This window comes from Chiloscyllium plagiosum, unplaced genomic scaffold, assembly GCF_037043375.1.
Source record: "Chiloscyllium plagiosum isolate Xiang-an unplaced genomic scaffold, Cpla_swu_hap1 HiC_scaffold_5, whole genome shotgun sequence".
Lineage (NCBI taxonomy): Eukaryota > Metazoa > Chordata > Chondrichthyes > Orectolobiformes > Hemiscylliidae > Chiloscyllium > Chiloscyllium plagiosum.
This window is the reverse complement of record NW_028270143.1, coordinates 96,833,316-96,856,501: the sequence shown is the minus strand read 5'-3', so window position 1 is coordinate 96,856,501 and position 23,186 is coordinate 96,833,316. Positions and strand designations below refer to the sequence as shown.

At 41.9% G+C, this 23,186-nt stretch overlaps 1 protein-coding gene and 1 long non-coding RNA gene across 5 annotated transcripts in view; one reads left to right on the top strand and one right to left on the bottom strand.

The window, feature by feature from the left end:
• The window catches only part of LOC148149993 (uncharacterized), a 67,702-nt gene extending 48,207 nt beyond the window's left edge, over nt 1-19,495 (bottom strand). Inside the window, exons 1-4 of the long non-coding RNA XR_015757258.1 lie at nt 19,282-19,495; nt 12,626-12,797; nt 2,495-2,571; nt 2,052-2,100 (exon numbers count right to left, since the gene is read on the bottom strand). This is a non-coding gene — a long non-coding RNA (uncharacterized LOC148149993). The remainder of the gene's footprint in view (nt 1-2,051; nt 2,101-2,494; nt 2,572-12,625; nt 12,798-19,281) is intronic.
• nrp1a (neuropilin 1a) overlaps nt 1-23,186 on the top strand; it is a 182,822-nt gene that overhangs the window by 141,671 nt on the left and 17,965 nt on the right. For 3 of the 4 annotated variants that reach the window (XM_043690622.2, XM_087987524.1, XM_043690620.2), the window contains 3 exons: nt 1,728-1,872; nt 6,202-6,294; nt 8,766-8,825. In XM_043690622.2, coding sequence (XP_043546557.1) covers nt 1,728-1,872; nt 6,202-6,294; nt 8,766-8,825 — 298 coding nt within the window. The remainder of the gene's footprint in view (nt 1-1,727; nt 1,873-6,201; nt 6,295-8,765; nt 8,826-23,186) is intronic. The other variant, XM_043690621.2, reaches the window with a different exon arrangement.

The window sequence follows — 23,186 nt, the reverse complement described above, 5'->3', positions numbered from 1 at the left end:
TAGTATTGTTGGTTAGGTAATGCTTGAGAAAACAACAGAAGAGAAAGCAGGACAAAACAAAAAAATGATTGCAGGGCAGACATATAAATTTCAGTCAAAAGTTGCAGTAACCTAATATCATCTGAGAATGTAAAAAAAAATTTTAATAAAATTTATACCATTTCATAAATACTCAGTGCTGTAGCCTACCAAATTCATTGCAATGTGAAAATATCTCTTGTTTAAATTTTTCTTGCAGTTTATTGAATCATAGAATCCCTACAATGTGAAAACAGGCCATTTGGCCCAACACTGGTCCTCCAAAGAGCATCCCACCCAGACTCCTTCCCCTACCCTATTACTCTACATTTCCCTTGAGTAATGCACCTAGCCTACACATCCCTGAACACTATGGGCAATTTAGCATGGCCAAGTCACCCAACCTGCACATCTTTGGACTGTGGGAGGAAACCAGAGTACCCGAAGGAAATCCACACAAACACAGGGAGAATGTGCAAAACTCCACACAGACAGTCAGCTGAGGCTGGCCCTGTGGGACAGCAGTGCTAGCAACAGAGCCACTCAAGAATAATAGAATCCCTACAGTCTAGAAGCAGGCCATTCAGTCCATCAAGTCCTATCCCTACATTCTCCAGTGGCTAACCCACCTAGCCTGCACACTATGGGCAATTTAGGATAATCAATCATCTTTGTGACTATGGGAGGAACCTGACATAGACACAGGAGAATGTACAAACTCCACATAGAGTGGGGGGAATTGAACTATTGTTGCTAACCACTGAGCCATCACTCCTCCAGGATCATGGAAAGCTTTCTTAAATAGGGTAGAAATTGGTAAATATCAAATAAAAATTGAAAGAACTGCAGATGCTTAAAATCAAAAATAAATATGTGTGTGTGTGTGTTTTGTACTGTCTGTTTTAGTGCCAAATTGACAATAGGATAATGTGTGTTCTGCTCTTAAGTTACTAACAGTTGATGTCAATCTTTGGTTTGAGTTTTTGAGAGAAATCTTTTGGACCACACTTGTTGATTTACAGTTATTGTTAAGGAATAACACAGGAAAAGCTCACCATTTGATGTGTGGCTTTTCCACTGTGTGTCAGTACTTATTTTTCAATTTACGTTGGTTTCCTTGTCAAATTGCATAAGACTCACTCAATAATAATTTCAACATCTGTTGTACATAATTCCAGAATTAGATTCAAACTGTCAATTTTTGAAAATTCGGAGCAACATTGTAATCACAGATACTGCTAAGTTATGAAAACGTAATGCGGCATGGTGGCACAGTGGTTAGCACTGCTGCCTCACAGTGCCAGAGACCTGGGTTCAGATCCCACCTCAGGCGACTGACTGAGTTTGCACGTTCTCCCCTTGTCTGCGTGGGTTTCCTCCGGGTGCTCCGGTTTCCTCCCACAGTCCAAAGATGTGCAGGTCAGGTGAATTGGCCATGCTAAATTGCCCTTAGTGTTAGGTAAGGGGTAAATGTAGGGGTATGGGTGGGTTGCGCTTCGGCGGGTCGGTGTAATCTAATCTAATCTAATCTAATCTAATCTAATAATGCCGATGCAGCTCATTATGGATGTAAATTTGCTCACTGAGCTGGAAGGTTCGCTAGCTGATCATTATATTTTTGTCTGAAAAATGAGCCTATTTTATCTCTGGTGTGTGTTTCTGTTAATGGATTCAGCTAATGTCTGCATATTTCTCTTCATATTGTCTAGACATTTGAAGGAAATACCAACTATGATACGCCAGAAATTCGGAAATTTGAACCATTGTTAACAAGATACATTCGTATCTACCCTGAGCGAGCATCGGCAGCTGGGCTGGGCCTGCGTATGGAGCTGCTGGGTTGTGATATTGAAGGTATCAAGACTTTTAAAAATGCTCCATGACTTGATTGCTTAATGTATCCATCAACAGGAACTGCCCTTGGGGGTGGGCTGGAGGATTGAAACAAGATGAAGTGCTTGAAGTCCCATTCACGGTTAAATCTTCATTTACTTCTTTTGTGTGTCAGTAAGGGCTGGCAATTTGTAATCTACCTTCATCATTCTTCAGTGCAGGTGTTCCATTGGTTGTAACAGTGTTTGCCTGGAGGACATATGGTTCAGTAGATTTATGTTAATGGTTACAATATTGATGTATGAGAGCTCATATAAACTTTACAAACGGGGATATTTGAAAAACAGTGTCTGACACATACGTAATATTTTTGCCTTTTTTACTGCTGCAATCATTTACAAAAATGAAACAAATTAAAAAAAAACATCCCTTTTGCACTAGAAGATATAATGTATCAAACATTGATGACAGGATGTTGGTATTTTGACTGTAAAACAAAACATGATTGCCATTTGCTTTGTGTGTGACCCCATACTTATGCAATAAGAACCTACAAAAATGTTAACAAATTTGTATGAAATTCCTATGGATGCAATTTCAACAAAGTGTCAATCTGTTCAAGCTCTTCATGCTAATTGCTTACCTCCCTGGATTGCACGATGCCTTTGGATATAATCATGGATGTTGTGTTTACAAACCCGGCTATTTGACCCTAGGTTTCTGAAGATAACAACAGAAATATTCAAAACATATCAATGTTTATCTTCTGGCTTTTGCTTCCAGTTCCTATTAGTGATGAAGAAATATGAAAGGCAAAATTTTATTCATTCACAATGAAACTTTGACGTCACCATTTATTCTCCTGATAATGATCTTGTCTCCTCATTACACTTTGCCCAACAGGAAGAATAATGTTTTACTATTTGCTAAAACCTTTCCAAATTCTGCAAACCTTTTTAAAAATCTCCTTCCACCTTCTCTGCAATCTTCCCTTAAAGCTATTTTGATCGTGCCAGCCTTGGCTTAGCAATAGCTTTCTCACCTCTGAGTCAGAAGCTGCAGTTTTAAGTCTCAATCCGGAGACACAAACAAACAATATTAGGCTGACACGTCAATGCACTGCAGCACTGAAGGAGTGGAGCACTGTCAGAGGTTCCGTCTTTAGAATGAAATCTTAAGATGAGGCCATGCCTGCCTTTTCAGGTCAGGAGAAATGATTATACCACTCTACTCAAAGAAGAACAGGGAGCTTCTGTCAAAGACTTGGTCAAGATTAATTCCTTAACTGAACATCACTACCTTATCGGGTCATTGGTTTCATCTGTTGGCTGCTGCAGTTTTGATATTTCAAGTGACAGCACTGCAGAAGTATGTATCTGGTTATAAAGAAATGATTTCCTGAAGCCATAAAACACACTACATGTTCTTTCTTGCTTTTACTTCTTAAACTTGATTCTTGTTAATGTTATTGTGAATCTTCATTACAGTTTCATGTCTCTAAGTTCCTATTTAAATGAGGAGTTGTGTGCAAAACCGGGCACATTGTATGTCCTTGAACTATACAAGTAAATTGTGCATTTTCTTGCAAATTCATTTTAAGCAAAAACAGGAATGTAAAAACGTACAATCAAAATTCCCAATAGAAAACAGTGAAATGCTAGTGTTACTCAGGATTTGCAACCCACAATTGCCCAAATATTTTCCAGATGTTTAAGGATTAGAATATAGGATACAGATTCAATTCCAGATGTGTTTTTCTGCTGTTCTATTTGAGGGACAGGTTGGAGGGGTAGTGCTGGGATGGGACTGGGAGTCCTCAGGATCTGTAGCAATGTATTTGCCCTGGTGATATTGAGTCACCCAGTGCTGTTATAATGGTTCAGTTTATACTTATTATGATCTTTAAGAACTGCATATCCCAACATTAATCTTATCAGCAACTTCAATCAGGCAGTCATTTAACTTGGAGTCCCTTGAATGCTAAAAGTAATTCTAGAGTAGTAGGAATTGAGCCAAAAAATTCTCAGGTATAGTTATTCTAGTTGTCAGCATTTCATGATTCACTAAAATGCAGTATGATTCTATTAGAAAACAGAACTTGTTCTGAAGAATCTGTACCTGGGTATCCTGTACCTAAAATGGTGCCATAAGAGGCGACTTGCAAACTTTTCACTGTACTCCTGTGAGTACCTGTGACAATAAAGATAATGCAATTCAGTTCAGCAGCTGAGAATTTGACATCTTTTCTCTGGACATTTTGACAGACCAGTGCAGCCACTTTACTAATGGCTCGACACCAACAGTGTAGTTGCTGTATTGTAAACTCCACAGCTTTTTACCAATCAATTCCGCATTTCAAATCTCATCTGCTATCAGAACGCACTGCTACGTGAGGTTTGTCCTTAGTACTACTGCTCACTCTACCAAGCTGTGCATCGCTGGAATAATTGTGTAATTCAAACCACTCGAGGATCCTTTTCTTTGGAGACCTACTCGAGTGAAACAGTGTCAGAGAGTTTAGTTGCAACGTGTTCCGTTGGGGAAAGTAGTGTGACTGTCATCCAGGCACAGTTCGTTGGCCTATTTAATGAGCATATTAACACCGGCAATTATGAAAACATTAAACAGTAAAATAACAGTAGGATACCAGTGCATTTACTCGATCTGTTTACCATATGGTTCATTCCACTAAAATCATATCAATGGTAAAGCATGTTAACATATTACTGATATTTCAGCAGGCAGATATAATTTAACCCTCAACAGTCAAATCTATCTGCTCAACTGCACAATCTATTATACCAATCCATCTGTAAACATTACATATATTCTTCTGTGCTGTTTTCTTGCTTCTAGCCAACAGCACCTCAGTAGATTTATATTCAGGGAAGTAACAAACACCTCAGAAATGACATTCTGAATGGAAAGCAAGTTTATGCACTGAAGACTTGAGGACATTCAGATGACTACCCTCACTGAACCCATGATTGAAAAATATCCCATGGAAGCTGTAGTGACAGCTTTGTGAGTTTATCCAGTGATTTATCTGAACCATGGAGACTTGGTTGGGTCTCAGATATGATCCCTGGTGAGTCAGCTGATCTCAGCCAAATGGGAGTCAGGATCTTCCATTCAAATGAAAGAAATAAGCTGCATTCGTGTAGCACCTTTCACATCCAGCAGCCAGTACATGTTGTCATGTTTTTCACAAAGGAACTCTGGAAGGCAGTTTGCACATAGCAAGCTCCCACTAACACTGTCGTGATGACCACAGGATCACAGAATTGTTACAATGCAGAAAGAGGCCATTCAGCCTAACATAACTGCACTAGCTCTACTACCCAGTGCCAATATCCTGCCCTTTTCCTACATCCCAATTCTATCTAAATAACCATCCAATGCCTCAGTTGAACCTGCTATTATCACATTTCTAGGCAGTGCATTCCATGCTTTAACTACTCACTGAGCAAAAATGTTTTTCTCAAATCACCCTTGCTTTCTTTGCACATCACTTGGTGGATGGATGAATGAATGACAGTGATTTATTGAATTAAAATTAGGTTTATTGTCGCATATATTTTGGGAGATATAGTGAAAAGTGTATCTTTAAATCTATGACCTCTCATTATTGTATCTTTTATAAGCTGTTGACCAGATAATTTGTTTTTTTGATGATATTTTTTGAAGGATAAATATTGTTCAAGACACTTTAGATAACTTTCCTGCTCTTTTTTTGAAATTGTGCCATGAGAGAGGACATGACCAACAGTGCAGCTCTCACTCAGTAGGGTAGCACAGTGGAGGGCCAATTCAGATTCTGTGTGAAGGTCTCTGAAGAAGCGCATGAACCGATAACTCTCTGAGTAAGACACAAGAATGTGTGCACAGAGCTACTGATTACACTTTAGTTTCAATGCCCCTGTATTAGGGTGTGAACCACAGTTAGTGTCCACCAACCCTCACTTGATGTGGACACTTGTAAACCATGGGTAAGGGCAGGATATGCATTGTGATAGTGCCCCATAACTCCCGGTCAAATCCCACCCTGATCACTGAGGGTTCACACAAAAAATGATAATAAGACACAATTGTAATCCTGTCCTTCAGAAGAGAAGGGAAGAAAATATATTGAAAATGGTCAGTGTTGTCTAGATTTTCGAATCAAACTATTCAGAGCAGGTAGGACGTGAACCTGGGCCTCTTGATTCAGAGATAGGGACACTACCACTGCACCACACAAGCCTGTCAGTCTTGTTTGAGTTTACAATATGATGATCTATGCATAATGCATACTTTTAGACATATAAATAATTATTGCAAATTCTTAACCTTTTTGTCTTCTAATCACAGTCCCAACCTCCCCACCAACGTTGGATTCTGATGAGTGTGACGAAGAGTTTGGGAACTGCCACAGTGGAACAGGTGATGGCTTCGACTTTACAGGTGCTTAACGTTTCTGCACACCGCCACTGTAACCTTTCTCACTCGCTTCCTCTGTGCACTGCTGTTAACGAGCCAGAAACCACAAAAACACATGTGGCTCATCCAACTAATAAACAGCTTATCCTTACAAATCTGTCGTTATCAACACCTTCTATCTACTAATTGGGGCTAATCCTTCAGTGTTCATTATTCCTTTTTAGGAACCACGGCATCACTTTGGAAGAATAAATAAATAAGCAAGCAATAAACTGGCGATGAAGCATTTGGTGCAAGCTTAAGATCAATGTATGGCTTGAATTATTGTTAACACTCAGGGGAAGGATGCACTTCTGAATGAGTCCAAATTCTCATTTGGAGCTTTGTGTTTCAGTTTTCTGTTCTCAACCTACACAGTCAGCCTCCTTGGGAAAACTGTTAACTCTTGGATCTGGCAGGAGTACTGCAAGCGAGGCACATGGGAAATTTGGAAGCCAGTATTCCCCACGCACATTAGAGTGCTTTAACTCCATAGCCTGTCTGTGTGTGTGTGTGTGTGTGTGTGTGTGTCTCTGTCTGTGTGTGTGGCATCACTAGGAGGTCCCCAGCCAGATGTCAGCCTGAGTGAGTGACTTGGCTTCCAGTCAGACAGTGAATACTCCTACGACCCACACCCAATCCCACCTGCTTCCCCATGACAAAATTCCCCCTGCCACATCCAAAGCAAATCGCAAGCTTCTTTGAAACCCAAGATTTGTGGAATAATCCCACACTAACTTGCAGTGATCAGTAATAGCATTATCTGCTTGCTCATTGACGGACTGCAGTGCTTCGAAACAGCAACACCTTCTCAAGGCCAGTTAGGGGTATCACAGAATCCCTGCAGTGTGGAAGCTGGCCATTCAGCCCATTGAGTCCACACCAACCCACCAACCATGGCCAACCCATATAACCTACCCTGGGTAATTTAGTGTAGCCAGTCCACCTAACCTGTACATCATTGGACTGTGGGTGGAAACTGGTGCACCTGGGGAAGAAGGTGTAAACTCCACACAGGCAGTCACTCAAGGCTGGAATTGAACCCAGGTCCCTGGCACTGTGAGGCAACAGTGCTAACCACTGAGCCATCGTGCTGCCCCATTGAGTCACCGTGGCAACAAGTAGTTGAATTTGGATCAGCCGCAAGGACTATGGAGCTTAACAAACTCCAACAAGATCATTCTTTTTCCATATCCAAACTTGTGCCTCTGCCCTTGATAGGTGTTAACTTAAGACTTCGTCTTATCTATTATGGTTACAGTTGTCTTGGGCTGCACCGTGTTTAAAGAATGCCAACTGCAAGTTGTCTTTGTTTTATTGCTGTCAGGTACGGACAGAAGTTTGAAGAAAAGGTGGGAGTTTGTGAATGATAATCAGTAGTGAGAAGCAGTGATCTGGTTTTGTACTCCTTCAGTCGTGTCGCCAACCCACATAATAGATCCCTTTCTTGTCGATAAGCACCAGCTTTATTAATGAGGTTTTCCTGCTCTTGAATAAAATATTGTGCTCATCTGTGAAATGCAGGTTGACAGTAGCTGAGGTAGACTTATTTTTATTTAGCACTGCAATTTTGAAGGTATAGGGTTGCTGTTGTGATGTTGGTAAGCTGACAGTTTGCAACAGTACTGTGTGGTGTTATTGTGGCAGCTTTACAAAGATATAATCTCAAGTCAGCTGCAGAACAATTCTTTGTTCAATGAATATTCCTTTTATGCAGATTTATTCAAACAAGTTACTATTTTGCATGAAAAGGCACAGCTCTTTAAAAACCTCTTATCGATTCTTTCTAACAGAAGGCATTGTAACAAAGGGGCCATTTTAAATTTCTTCAGTGCGATCACTGATATTTGTAAGAGATAGAAATCTTTAAGAAGCTGCTATTTCAATTCGTGTGTGAGTAACTTGTTGATATGTTTAGCCCTAATAAGAACTATGCAATAATTCTGCACATACGTGTACAGAACATTGGAAATATCTCCCCCCAACTTTGTACTAAAGTAAACAGTAAAACAAAGAAGCAGGAGGCATTTTAAAAATGTTCTCTTTTCTTTGGGCTTCCTATCTAATCCAATGCAAAAAATAATGTGTGTATGAGTTCTAAAAAGTACATCTTGAACTCCCAGAAGAGCACCTCCCACCCATCTTCCCTGCACTCAATTATTCCCCTCCCTGACCTCTGTTCTCTCAAGTTTGTTTCTGTCTGTGCGACTGGCCTATCAAAGTAAGTGCCTATATTGGATCATAATTGTACATTAAATCGCAGACTGCAGAAACTCAGCATTTAATTCCGCATTGATCTTTTATTTATTCTAACAGGACAATGTTTGTCCTTGTTCTGTGCTGTGGAATGGTATGTTCATTAGACCTAGTTTAGAGATTGCCACACCTGGAGGGTGTGGCACCCCATTAATACTTATACTCACCAGTTGATTTCTGATCTTATTCCTGTTTCACAGGTAGCAACACTGCCCTAGGAACAGAGGAACCAACGTTACCTGAATTACCTGGGTTCCCAGGTAAGAAGCATGTTTGGTCATAGTTAATGTGCAGATGTGGGGAAGCATATTGTTGATGATTTGAAGGACATAACAGCAAACTTGGAAGGACACAGCAGAAACAACAAGCTCCAAAAACGCCCCTTGAGATTAAAGGAAGATTAAGTAGATATTACAAAATTCCACCCAACTGCTTAGAGGTAAAATCCCTAAGTACCTGTTTGAATTTTCTTGGTCATTCTCCCATTCACGGTCACTAACGCATAGACAACAGTTATAAAAGTGTGAACATTCTTGAACTTCAGTAGAGATTACAGCATTGGTGTGGAGAGGAGCCCAGAAAATTTACTCCATGGTGCAAGTGTAGGGTCAGTTCTTTCAGTTAAGGGCACTGGGTGTCAGTACTAAACACCTGAAGGGTAGGTATAGTATAGATCAAAAACTGAACAAAGTTCTCCCTTGCTGTGCTTCGATAATGAACTTAATTCCAATCACAGGAAAACAATCCCTGCAGTACTAGATTGGTGATTCAGCTTCATAGATCTATTTATAGTTATCAGAAGGAGCAGAAGACCTAAAGTGCTCTGGTAGTGGAATAAGGAGATTCATGTTACCATGGTAATAGATTCAATTCTTATTGAAGATTCAAACTTAGAAATAAAATATATGACTTTCACTTGTCCTTAGCCAGGCTACTAGGGGGGAAGGTATGGAAAACTAAATCTTCTCTGTTCTTATTGCTTGGAAGCACACCTCCTGTTTGTCAAACAGTAGCATGTCAGGCTCCCTGTGTGCTGCCAATTACTACATTTACATCCAGAGGATATATATGGACTTTAAAACTATGTTGGCTCAACCAAATGTGGCTTACTTCACAAGCGGGGAAAGGCATTAAGTTGAATGTTACAATAATTTCATTTCATGCTGGTCTGGTAGACTTATCTAATACCTACGTGTGTAACCATTTATGAATGTACTCAAAATTAGCCACGGCCAAACAATGCTTTGTTAATTTGCTGTGTATCAAAGTGAGGCTGTTCCCTATGATAAGTCTGGGTTTATTTGTGAACCGAAGTGCTGTGAGAAGGCCTATGAGACACTTTGCTGTGCGCCTGACTAATGATGCTGAGTGTTGCTGAAGTGAGGTAGATGCATAATAGAACAGAGATAAATAAAAAAAAGAAATATCCTGCATTTTGCAAAAAATTAACAAAGCAGCTGTGGACTTAGACTTCAGCAGGTTTTGTGCGAAGAAAAAGGCTCCTAAATGTACTTGTGGGATCACACATTCTTTTATGTGGAGTGTCTTATTATTCCATTAAAATCCACTACCATGTTTTAATTTGTTGCATGTAAACAGGGCATTTTCTGTGCTCCACTGTGCTGCTATGTTGGCTTTGTACTGCACTGCTCATCAACACAAGATCTGTGATCACTGCAAACCCAGAGCTAATTGGATTACAGCCCCTGCCCAGGGAAGTTCCAGTTTTTTTTTGAAAAGCAAGTCTTCCCAGTGGTGGGTGTATTGAATCTGCCAGCGTGCCCGGGGTGGGGCGTGAAATGTGGGGAGATGTTTGCTGTCAGCTTTGTGGCAGGGCCCTGACAATACCATCCCTCCCCAGAACCCCCGGCAGCCACACTTACAGTGCTGTTGCGTCAGCCAAATGGGAGGTGTGCAATTAAAGGGGAAAGTTCAAGAAATGCACCATTCTGTCATTACCTTGGCTATTACAGTAACTGTATTTACTCCTCGCTTGCTGCCTGACCTGCTGTGCTTTTCCAGCACCACACTCTTGACTCTAATCTCTAGCATCTGCAGTACTCACTTTCACCTATTACAGTAACTTGCCATTTTGCTCCCTGCTTAATTATATTGAGTGGCATGAAGGTGATTTGTATTTTGCAGTAGAAAGTTAAATTGCATCACTTGGAGTCCAATTCTTTGGGCTGATATAAAAACAATCTCCTACTTATCTCACAATGTCGTCATCGCTTGCCAAAATTTTCTGCAGCAGCATTTTCATGAATTTTTTTTCTGTGCATTCATGATGCAAAGAGAGGCTCAGAGAAAGAGGAGTTGCGGTTTCTGACAGAGAGGTGATTACAGAAACTCTTCTTGTACTAACATTCCTCTCTTCGCTGTGTTACCAAAGACGTTAATCCCAGAGTAGCTTTCCCCAGGATCACTGGTGACAGCAATTGCTGCCAATTCCTCCCTCCCACCCTGCATCCACCTACCCTCAGGCACCTTCCATGATCTTGAGCCTTGGATAGTGGAGGAGGGGGAGAATTAACAACAGGAGCCAAGTCTCCTCTCTCCCCACCCCAAGTGGTACTGCTGCAGAGCAATGAAGAGACAACTCTTAGTAGCTGGTACCTTAGCTGCTGGGACCCATGATGTCAGGACAGGCGAGACACTGCCCAGTAATGCAGAGGTCCTTCCCTAAAGGAGGCCACCCTTGGCCCTCCAGCATGTGGGTGGGAGTCCCTTTACCCACATTAAATTCTGCCCATAATGTTCTTTCAACACCATACACTCCCTCAGTCCACCTGTGTTGTACACAGGCAAAGGAAAGGGGTCTTGAATCACATTCATTCTTGTTTGAGGAGGTAGTGGCTCAGTGGTCATGTCACTAGATGCGTAATCACAAAGCCTTAGGCTACTGTTTGAGGAATGTGAGTTTGGATCCCACTATGGCAGATGGTGAAATTTGAATTCAATTTTTCAAAAATCTGGAATGAAGAATTAGCCATTGTCAACCATAACCACCTCCAATTGTCATAAAAACCCACCTGGTTCACTAATGCCGTTCAGGGAAGGAAATCTGCCTTCCTTATCGGGTCTGGCCTATATTTGACCCCAGATCCACAGTGATGTGGCTGATTCTGAACTGCCCATTGGGTAATGAGGGATGCACAAGAAATGCTGGTCCAGCCAGCGATGCCTACATCCTCTGACTGAATTTAAAGAAACGTTACCTGAGAACATATATCCATTGCTGCACGCCCCCCTCCCCTTAGCATTTCCTTAGAAATGTTAAGCTACTACCTCAGATGGGAACTGACAGGATCAAATTTGTCTGTCTGCTTTATAATTCAACCAACTTTATATTGACGCCATTGATTTTCAAAAAAACTCCTAAACTTTTCAGAGTTAATAGTTACTTCCTGCCAAATACATATTAAATGGAAAGTCAGAATGCAATTAGCTTTGACTTAAAAATAAAGAGACTACATTTACTGCTAATTAATCAATAAGTTTATCATTCTGACCATTTATTAGTCAGCAGCACTAAATTGGTTGAGTATGTCATCCTGACTGAATCCTCCTGATTATAAAGTGCTGGATGTTTTGGTTCCGAAGGATGCTGTGTAAAATATCATCTTTGTCTCTGTGCTTTCTTTCCCCTGGACACAGTAAGGAAAAGCAGAAGTGATATGAGGAGGAGAGGTAATCTGATGTAGTGAGAAAGGTTTCATCCGAAAGAATGTGGCAGCTGATGTTGAATCGAAGTGGGAAACGATGATTAAAGAGTAGGGGGGCGGGGTTTCACCTAAAATGGTGTGTCCTTGATCGAGAGAAAACGGTCCGGGCTGGTCCTGAGGGGACCCATCTGCCTGGTTTCCATGGCATTGGCATACGTCAGACATGGAGAGCAGCCATCAGAATGCCTCAGGACCGGTCACTCATTTCAATGAGGCGGTGGGACAGAAAATGAGCTGCTAAGTTGCCTGTTCTTCTGCCTCCCTATGGTCCTCCTGCGAGGGCCTGGGGACCCACTGTGTCAAACTTCTTCAGCCGTTCCTCCGAACTATCATACCTGGAGATAGAGCTAGATGCAAGGTCAGGAATGCCTCTTCCCATCAGTCAGCAGCCAATCTGTTATCTCCCTCACATTGGCAGGGAATACCACAGGAAGTTTCAGTGCAGCAGGACAAAGGCAGAGAATGAATTTGATTCATCCCCCTGCCCCATTATCCTCTCCTTTACATCTGGATAAAAAAACATAGAAAATAGGAGCAGGAGTAGGCCATTCGACAGTTCAAGCCTGCTCCACTGATCATCCAATTCAATCCCGATTCCCATTTTTTCCCGTACCCCTGGATCCCTTTAGCCCCAACAGCTATATCTAACTCCTTCTTGAAAACTTCAATATGATCTGATCTAGTGGTGCACAATTTATTACTTAAAATAATTCGGACGGCCTCACCTTTCAGAAATACAGGGAATTCAGAGATATAGTCCTTTCTTTTAACAACTTATTGAAAAGCATAGGCAATGACCCATACTCATTCATATCTTCCACACCAGGCTGGCAGGCAGGGACAGCAGTGATATAATCATCCGCTGAGTCTTTCAAACTTGGGAACTGGTCTGATTAAAGAGCAGACTGAACTTAAGTCTTTGTTGTTCATCAACTCGAGAAGCACCTTTAGAAGTTGCTGTTCAGTGAGGGTAAAACAGAATCAGAGATAATTCTTTTCAGTTGTTTGATGACAATGTGTCTTGTGATCCATTTTTATAAATCAGGGAGGATTCCTTACCTTTCCCAAACATCACCTTACATACAGATCCCAAATAACGGATTGCTGAGAGAGCTTTGGGACCTCCATGGAGTTCTGTCACACTGTCACGTTCAGTAATGAGTGGCATCAAAATGGAGGATCCGGGTTCTGTACAGTCAACTTTGCTAATCATGGATTAGTACAAAACAGAGGGAAACCATTCAGTCCATCGAGTATGGGCTAACCCCATCAAAGAACACAGAATTATAGGATATCATTACGGGTATTTGGCAAGTACTGAGTAAATCATTTGATCTTGCCTAATTTTTAAAGCTGTGCTGATGGGATGTGCAAATTGCTAGCAGCCAGCATTTGTTACCATCCCTAATGGTCCAGAGGGCAGTTAAGATTAGATTAGATTACTTAGTGTGGAAACAGGCCCTTCGGCCCAACAAGTCCACACCGACCCGCCGAAGCGCAACCCACCCATACCCCTACCTTTACCCCTTTAACCTAACACTACGGGCAATTTAGCATGGCCAATTCACCTGACCCGCACATCTTTGGACTGTGGGAGGAAACCGGAGCACCCGGAGGAAACCCACGCAGACACGGGGAGAATGTGCAAACTCCACACAGTCAGTCGCCTGAGTCGGGAATTGAACCCGGGTCTACAGGCGCTGTGAGGCAGCAGTGCTAACCACTGGGCCACCGTGCCGCCCTTAAGGGTGAACCACATTGCTGTGTGGGTCTGGAGTCACATGTAGACCAGATCAGATAAGGATGGTAGATTTCCTTCCCTAATTGTCAATGGAATAATGATTTAGAATAGAATAGTAATTTATCGTCACTTGTATTTTTACAAAAAATACAGTGAGAAGTGTTTAAGTTACCATACTCCAATACCTATTTTATTAACAGAAATCATAGATTAAAAAAAATTAAGAAAAAGTCCATCTTTGTTCAATTCATGGCTCATGGGTTCACAAGGTAGAGGAAAAGACAGGAACTACCTTCTCCACCGTTGCAGAAAGCCAACATAGAATCTCGGGCTATTCGAATCCCAGGTCAGACCGCCATGTTGACAAAGACATCAAAGGAGCTCCCTCAAGGACCCACCCGATCACCAGAGTCACCATTGAAGCAGACCATTGGGCAGTTGGAATGGCGGGCTGGATCCACCAGGACGCCGATGCCAAAGCAGGCGACCACTCTGCAGAATCCACCAGGACGCAGCCGCAATGTCCATGAGGGACGGGTCACATCACCTTCACTGCAGCAGCAGCCTCCCAAAGCATTCTTTCTCCTTTGCACTGTGAAAAGCTGATGAAACTGAGGAGCTGATGAATGGACTGACTCTGTCAGATCTTGCTGTGATGTTTGGTTGGAGCTGACCATCTGGAAATGCTTCCCATTGAGTGTGGGAGTGGACAGACAGTCCCTCCCTCTTGTCCAGCTCACAGTGTTCAGGCAGCAGCATTCACAAGGTGCATGTTCCAATCACAGTCTCGGCTCTGCCTCCTCATTCACTGAGGCCCGCCCCTCATTCAATCTGATTGGTCGAAGGACCAGCTGCACATTGTATCATAGAGTCATAGAGATGTACAGCAGAGAAACAGACCCTTCGGTCCAACTTGTCCAAGCTGACCAGATATCCTAAATTAATCTTGTGCCATTTTCCAGCACTTGGCCCCTATCCCTCTAAAAGCTTCATATTCATATACCCATCCAGATATCTTTTAAATATTGTAATTGTTCTAGCCTTCAGCACTTCCTCTGGAAGCTCATTCTATAACATGCTGTGAGAAACAAAGCTCACATATCAATAAATTTCAGTCCGAGTAAAATTCTGAAGCACCAAATTTTATTGAAACGTTCTTGCAAGACAGGTGTCTAACAATTAGGCACCCCGATCAGAAGGCTACATTGCGATTTATACAGTTCAGTTGAGTCTCTCGGTACTCCCCTTTTACCTCATACGTGATAGTTGTACTGCTCTGTGCAATTGCTAATCTAATCGGTTTACCACATCTGTCTGTGGCCTGTTGTTAGCGTACAACCCCCCTTGATATCTGAGTCTCATTACTTATGCTGACGCAACACTGAGTCTTATCACTTCGCACACTGAGTCTTTATGACTTCTGAGTACGTGACTTTTGCAACTGTCATGTTTCTACCAGTCGACCACCTCCCTTTTTGGTTAGTTATTTCTTGGTATACACCCTCTGTCTTGCGATTTCTGTAGAAGCAAGATGCAGCTACTTGTAGCTGTTTGTGCAAGCATATCTAATTAAACATACACCCCCCGCCTTATGATTCAGCCTAGTAATTTTTGCACAAACAACAACATTTGCAAGCTTCTCTCACAATTCCCCTTGTTTAAAAATAATTGTTGTTTTCTGCATTTCCCTCATATGTCGCCCCCAAATTTGCAAGCATCATCCCCGAGACTTCGTCCATCTTGGTCTCAAGGTCACTCATCCCCTCATTGTTCAAGAGGTAGAGTTCCTCTGCCTGATTACCTTTTAGGGGCATCTGTTTTGCCAAGGCTGTCTCAATCAGCCGTTGGGTTAGTCCCCGTACACAAGGTATGATTCAACAGCCAATTGCTACCAGTACCCCTGCTACCACTATCAGGGAGGTGAGGATGGAGACTACCACTCCCTTCCATTTCCCAAAACATGATTCCAGCCATCCCGTGAGTGATGTGTCCACCCCTGAATTCTCAGCCAGTTCTTCTGCCAAGGTGGTCAATCCTCGCAAGGCACGAGTGATTGACCCGCCAAGTGCTGTATTATTTGGAACAGAAGTACAACAGTTCCCTCCTAACATCATGCATACACCCCCTTTTTTAGCTAAGGTCAATCTAAGGCCATTTTGTTTTCCCAGCCCATTCTACTGGTTGCGTCAAGCTGTTCTGCTATGCCTCTGACTGCATCCCTAGTGTAATTGATGAATCTTTGCTGATTATAGAAAATATAGTTTATCCAGTCCACATTCTTGTTGACCGTTACCCACCAGAAGAGAGCCGACTCAAAACCTGCTGCAATCTGGTTGCAAGCCTTGTACTCATCCGGCACTCCTCTAGGAACTCCTATAGAGTCTAGATAAATCCTATCATCAAAAGAGGTGTCTAATAATGATCTTTTACTCCGACTCCCTTTTGTCACAATCCTTTCCTTTTCAAATGCCAAGGTGAATGGGATTGCCAATTGTACAATTGCACATATCCCTCTCCAATCTGGAGGTAGGGTGGGTCTCAATATTTTCCCTCCACAGTACCACCACAGATCCGTTCGGGGAACCTGCAGTGCTGAGATCTCAACCAATGCCTCCGCTATTTTCTCAGCCACCTCCCTCAGGACTCTAGGATGTTGCCCATCGGGGCCAGGAGATTTATCAATTTTAAGACCTTTTAGCTTTTCTAGCACTATCTCTTTTGTAATGGCAACCATACTCAACTCAACCCCCTGACTCCCTATAATTGTTGGGATATTACTCATGTCTTCCACTGTGAAGACTGACGCAAAGTACTTATTAAGTTCTCCAGCCATTTCCTTATCTCCCATCACTAGGCTTCCAGCATCAGTTTGAAGTGGCCCAATGTCCAATTTTGCCTGTCGTTTGTTTCTTATGTATTGAAAGAAACTTTTACTATCATTTCTAATATTACTGGCTAGCCTACCTTCATATTTGATCCTCTCCTTCCTTATTTCTCTCTTTGTTATCCTCTGTTTGTTTTTGTAGCCTTCCCAATCTTCTGATTTCCCAGTGCTCTTGGCCACTTTATAGGATCTCTCTTTTTCTTTGATACATTTCCTGACTTCCTTTGTCAGCCATGGCTGTCTAATCCCTCCCCGGATAATCTTTCTTTTCTTGGGGATGAACCTCTGTACAGTGTCCTCAGTTAAACCTACAAACTCCTGCCATTTTTGCTCTACTGTCTTCCCCGCTAGGCTCTGCTTCCAGTCTATTTTCGTCAGTTCCTCTCTCATGCCCTCATAGTTACCTTTATTTAACTGTAACACCATTACATCCGATTTTGCCTTCTCTCTTTCAAACTGCAGACTGAACTCTACCATATTATGATCGCTGCTTCCTAAGTGTTCCCTTACTTTAAGATCTTTTATAAAGTCTGGTTCATTACATAGCACTAGGTCCAGAATAGCCTGCTCCCTTGTGGGCTCCATGACAAGCTGTTCCAAAAAGCCATCCTGTCAGCATTCCATGAATTCCTTTTCTTTGGATCCACTGGCTACATAACTCCCATTATGTTTTTTTTGCCTTTGTGGTTCCTCAATTCCACCCACACAGATTCCACATCATCTGACCTTATGTCGTTCAGTGCCATAGATTTAATTTTGTTCTTAACTAACAAGGCCACCCCGCCCCCTCTGCCCACCTCCCTATCTTTTCGATAAGTTGTAAATCCTTGGATGTTTAACTGCCAGTCCTGAACCCCCTGCAACCATGTCTCTGTGATGCCTACCACATCATAATCATTCACAATGATCTGTGCCATTAGTTCATCTACTTTGTTACGAATGCTACGAGCATTCAGGTAAAGTGCCTTGATGCTAACTTTCTTATCATAGAGATATTGGAAGTCATAAGATGTCCTAAGTTATCCTTCCTTTTTGTTGCATTCCTAGTCTGCCTCAAGCTTAAATCCGCCTGCATACATGTTATCCTCCTGCTTATCTTTCCATTTAACTCCATACTCTCTGTCGCTTTCACTTTCCCTTCCCCCCAACTCAGAAGTTTAAAATCCTACTGACCACCCTATTTATCCTCTTCGCTAGAACATTGGTACCTGATCAGTTCAGGTGGAGACCGTCCCAACGGTACAGATCCCTCTGGTTCCAAAACTGATATCAATGCCCATGAAGTGGAACCCCTCTTTCCCACCCAATCCCTGAGCCACGTGTTTACTTCCCTAATTTTCTTATCCCTATGCCAATTGGCACGTGGCTCGGGCAGTAATCCAGAGATTATGACCCTTAAGGACCTGTACTTCAATTTCCTTCCTAGTGCTTGATAGACCCGAAGCAGGTCCTCCACCCTAGCTTTGCTTATGTTGTTAGTCCCAATGTGGACCACACAATTGGATCCTCCCCCTCCCGCTCCAATATCCTTTCAAGCCGGTCGGAGATGTCCCGCACCCTGGCAACACACCATGTGAGACTCCCGATCCGGCTTGCATAGGATACTATCTGTCCCCTTAATTATAGAATCCCCTATAACAACTACTTGTCTTTTTGCTCCCCTAATTATAGAATCCCCTATAACAACTACTTGTCTTTTTGGTCCCCCCTCTTGAATAGCCTTCTGCACCATGGTGCCATGGTCAGCTGGCTCATCCTGTCCAGAGCCCTTTTCCTCATCCATACAGGGAGCAAGAATCTCATATCTGATGAACAAGGTCAAGGGCTGAGGCTCCTGCACTCTTGAACTCAGGTTCCCCCTACCTGCCTCACTTACAGTCACACTCTGATGTCCCTGATCACTAACTGAATGTGAATTACTTAATCTCCCAGGTGTGACTGCCTCCTGAAACAAAGCGTCCAGGTAACTCTCCCCCTCCCGGATGCGCCGCAGTGTTTGAAGCTCAGATTCCAGATCATCAACTCTGATCCGGAGTTCTTCCAGCAACCAACACTTGCTGCAGATGTGGTCACTGCCATTCACAATGGGATCTGCCAGCTCCCACATCATACAGCTACAGCACATCACCTGACCAGCCATCTCTGCTTAGTTAATTACTTTATTATTTTGTATAAATTTCAGTTAAAATACTTTCTGGTACCTCTCTGATATAGTCTTTTACTAAAAAAAGAATTAATAGATAAACTATAAAAAGTAAATTTTTAACCAGTCGCCGTCACTTCCTCCACTGCTCCCGCTCTTTCTGTGAAAGAGAAAAACACCGCTGCCCGCTACCAGTAAGTAATTTTAATAAAAACTGCCTTACCTTATCTGCAGTCTTCCGAGTTCGTCCTATCTCCGCTGCTGCTCGCAATTAAAATGCTTGTCAAAGACTTCTGAGTTAAAGCCTCACTCTTCACTCCACAGGAACTTCCTTGGACCCTCTTTTTGGGGCAAGTCTGTGGACTTTTAATTTACGGTAGAGGAGGCCCTACTTTGTAGGACCTGGGGTCTAGAACACACCCACTCAAATAACAATCATTTACCTTCCCAACCGGCTTTGCGCTCCAACGTCGCTTCCGCCCAACACCCGCCGCTCTCTGCTGCAAAAAAAACCATGCAACCCCTTCTTGATATCTGACGCACCACTGAGTCTTATCACTTCTGCGCATTGAGTCTTTATGACTTCTGAGTACGTGACTTTTGCAACTGTCATGTCAATACATCTGTTTCTACCAGTCGACACACATCCCTTTTCGGTTAGTTATTTTTTGGTATACACCGTCATGATTCTGTCTTGCGATTTCTGCAGAAGCAAGATGCAGCTACTTGTAGCTGTTTGTGCAAGCATATCTGGCTTAACATACACCCCCCTCATGATTCAGCCTAATGATTTTTGCAGAAACAACAACATTTGCAAGCGCCTCTCACAATGCGTTGTCCTGTTAGTGAAATAAGTCGCTTTCTGTGACAATTATCAATGGTCGTGGTTGACCATAGGGTTTTTGCAACAATTGACATTGAGTGCATGGTCATTATTAGGTGAGATTTTAATTTCACATTCTCACTGAATTCAAATTTCACCAATTACATTACCACTATGCCACTGCCTTCCCAGACACAAAACATCAAGAAATTGTTTCCTTTTGCAATCTTGTTTTTTTATCTCACACAATGATGGTGGCTAGCTCGCCATGAAATATACCTCACAAATGCACAGAAACAGTCAAAATTACAAGCACCTTTAACTACAGATGGTGCTACCTTCGACTGTACAGTGCTGGCTGGATGCCTGCCTATGTTGCCTTTCTGTGACATTTTAAGTGCGATTTGAATGATTTACATAAGCTCCTCTAACAGGTCCTTTCATGGTGAGTGTTGCTCACGTTTCTAGGCCGCATGACAGAATGCAGCCAGTAATTCGATCCAACACAATTCATTGCTGAAGTTTTTTTTAACAAAAGGTCTGGCAAGGGTAGCACAGGTGACCTTGGGATGAAAAGTAAACATTGACACAGTAATAGTAGAGCGCTCAAAAGAATGCACTTCACAATGAGTCGCTCCCACTGTCTCGTTTAAAACTAACTCCTGTCACAAATTTTATCTATGATGTGCCTCAGTGTTGTCCCTTTCTTGATCAGCATTATAAATCAGTGAATATTAAATGCAACCTGAGCCCATTATTGATACCGGTAATACTAACTGAAAGAACACTGTTTTCTAAGCTGTTCGTGTTTACTTTAAAAATGATAAGTGCTGATGTTCCCTTTCTTTTAAATACATCCTGCCCTGTTCTACATTTTGCACCTGTTTCCTGCATCTTTCAAATTCCCTTCAGAACTAGGACCAGTTTTTGACGATTTGGAATGAGCTTTCTTTATAGTTTTCATCTGTAACGGTGCTGCTGCCTAATCCAAGTTGTAAATCTAATAACTGTATTCCATTTACCTAAAGTTGGGTGATGCCATAATTTCATTTTATTAATAGGCGTGCACTGGCTGTTTGTCATTAAAATCAGTGCAAATGTGGTTTTGTGTACATAGACAGGATTGGAAACAGAACTGTGCTTACATAGAGGAAAAGAAAGGGTCCAGAAAACACAGGTTTAACTTAATTTTAAATGATCAAGGGGAACTTGTGGACATAGTGTATTTAGATTTCCAAAAGATAAGACCTCATGCATTTGGGGGTGATATTTCACAGATAATCTTCAAACTTTTTGAGTCGGTAGTTAGGTCTCAGCTGGAGTATGGTGAATAATTCCGAACACCACACTTCAGAATAAATGCAAAAACCCAGGAAGAAGTTTGCAGTGATGAGGTGAGGATGGGAAGGTACAGACTATTCTGTTCTCAACACAGACAGTGATGAAATGATTAAATAGTGGTGTTCAAGTTGATGGAAAAGATAGAGAAAAACTATTCCCTCCGGCAGGTGAACACAGACTTACAGAAGACGTGAACAAAAGATGAGAATATTTCTAATTCAGCACTGTCAGGAATCTGAAACTCTGTATGCAAAAAAGATGGCGAAAGTCGATTCCAGAAATCTTTTTAAAAAGAAATTTGTACAGCAGTGACAAGCAGAATCGTTTTCTTCTCCAAATTGGATGAGACTTTTTGGCAAATGTAAGCGACTTTTAGCCATATTTTTCAAAGGAGTAAAGAGACAAATTAAATAAATTTATTTTATTGCCCATCTACTATACAAACAAGACCAATTGACACCTCCCTTGGCAATGTTGAGGACCTCAAACACACAGTGCCAAGAAGTTGCATGCAGTATTGTGTTCAGAGATACAAGTTGCTGTGTGGGGAGGAGGCATCATGCTTTATGTTATTCCATTTACTTCAGAGTTCTATCAGCAGATTCAATCAAGTTTAAAATGTCATGTTCCTCCTGTTACGTGAAAAGTTTAATAAATACATTCACTAGATTTGTTTTGAGAGTTTAAAGCCTAATAGGGAGCATGATAAGGTCAAGGTCCAAGCTGGGTTGATGGTTAGGCTTCTGATGTTCTTATCTTAGCTGCTGATGGGAATTCATTGAACAGCTTTATAAAGGACATGTATAGATCTTAACAGCTATCAGTTGAGATGCGCTGCACTATTAGTTATAAATGCCTTCAAGCAGGTTAATGTGTTTTTGGATGCAGACATTTAAACGGATGCATTTATACATTGGTTAGCATGGTCATTTCAACCCCAAAGTGTACAGCGGAAGAAATTGATTGTCTGTCTAAACCCTGCAGTAATTCCTTTGGAACATAAATCCTTGTCCATTTTGCTAAAGTAGTACCACGATAATGAGCAAAAAATACTGAAAGATCTGTGGATGCTGCAAATCAGAAACAAAAACAGGAGTTACAGGACTGTGGAGAGAGTTCAGAATTAATGTTGTGTCCAGTGACCTTTTTACAGACCTATTCTGAAGTGGGGTCACTGGACCCGAAACATTAACTTTGAGTTCTCTGCACAATCCTGCCAGACCTGCTGAGTTTTTCCAGCAATTTCTGTTTTTGTGACTGTAATATAGAGAATGTGCTTGAAAGTCAGAGTATCCAATACTCTCTTAATAAATGAAGCCAGCACATGAAAAGTGTATCAGTGAGCCTTGAGGCAGTTTCAGCTTTAATCCTGACATGGTCCAGTGCAAACTGTGACTGCAGTTATTACATGTGTATCAAAAGAGCTCATTCTGCAGTATGTGTAGAGCCTGCTGCTGAATGCAGTGTTACAATGATGATATATTTTTCGGTGCATCCCCCATTGTATACCTACACCTAGAAATGCAATAAAGTAATAGTTGACCAAGTTTAAACTGTTCCTTCAATCGTCTGCAAATTCAGAGACTCAGCCTGAAAGTAAGACATTCACCAAAAATGCATGCAGCTGATGACCCTAATGTTGTCCAGAGGTGACCTTTTGATGGGTTGGGTGGGGGTGGTGAGTTATTTTCAAAGAGCTGCAATATGAACTAAGGTTTCAGCTTCACATGTTGGGTCAGGTCATGGTCAGGAGGTTTTGCAGTCTCTGAAAGTGGCTTGGACCAACAAGTACAGAGGCTATGCTTGTGACAGGAGGTCAGTGACTGCCTGAACAGAACTTTGTGAAGTGAAAATCTGAATAGCTGCAAGTCAGTGTATCACTGTATTTAAGTAACCAAATTTCAGCGTGGTGCAATGTTCTGCAAGTTTTTTTTTAATTCTGTTGTGCCAGAAACAGCAACTCT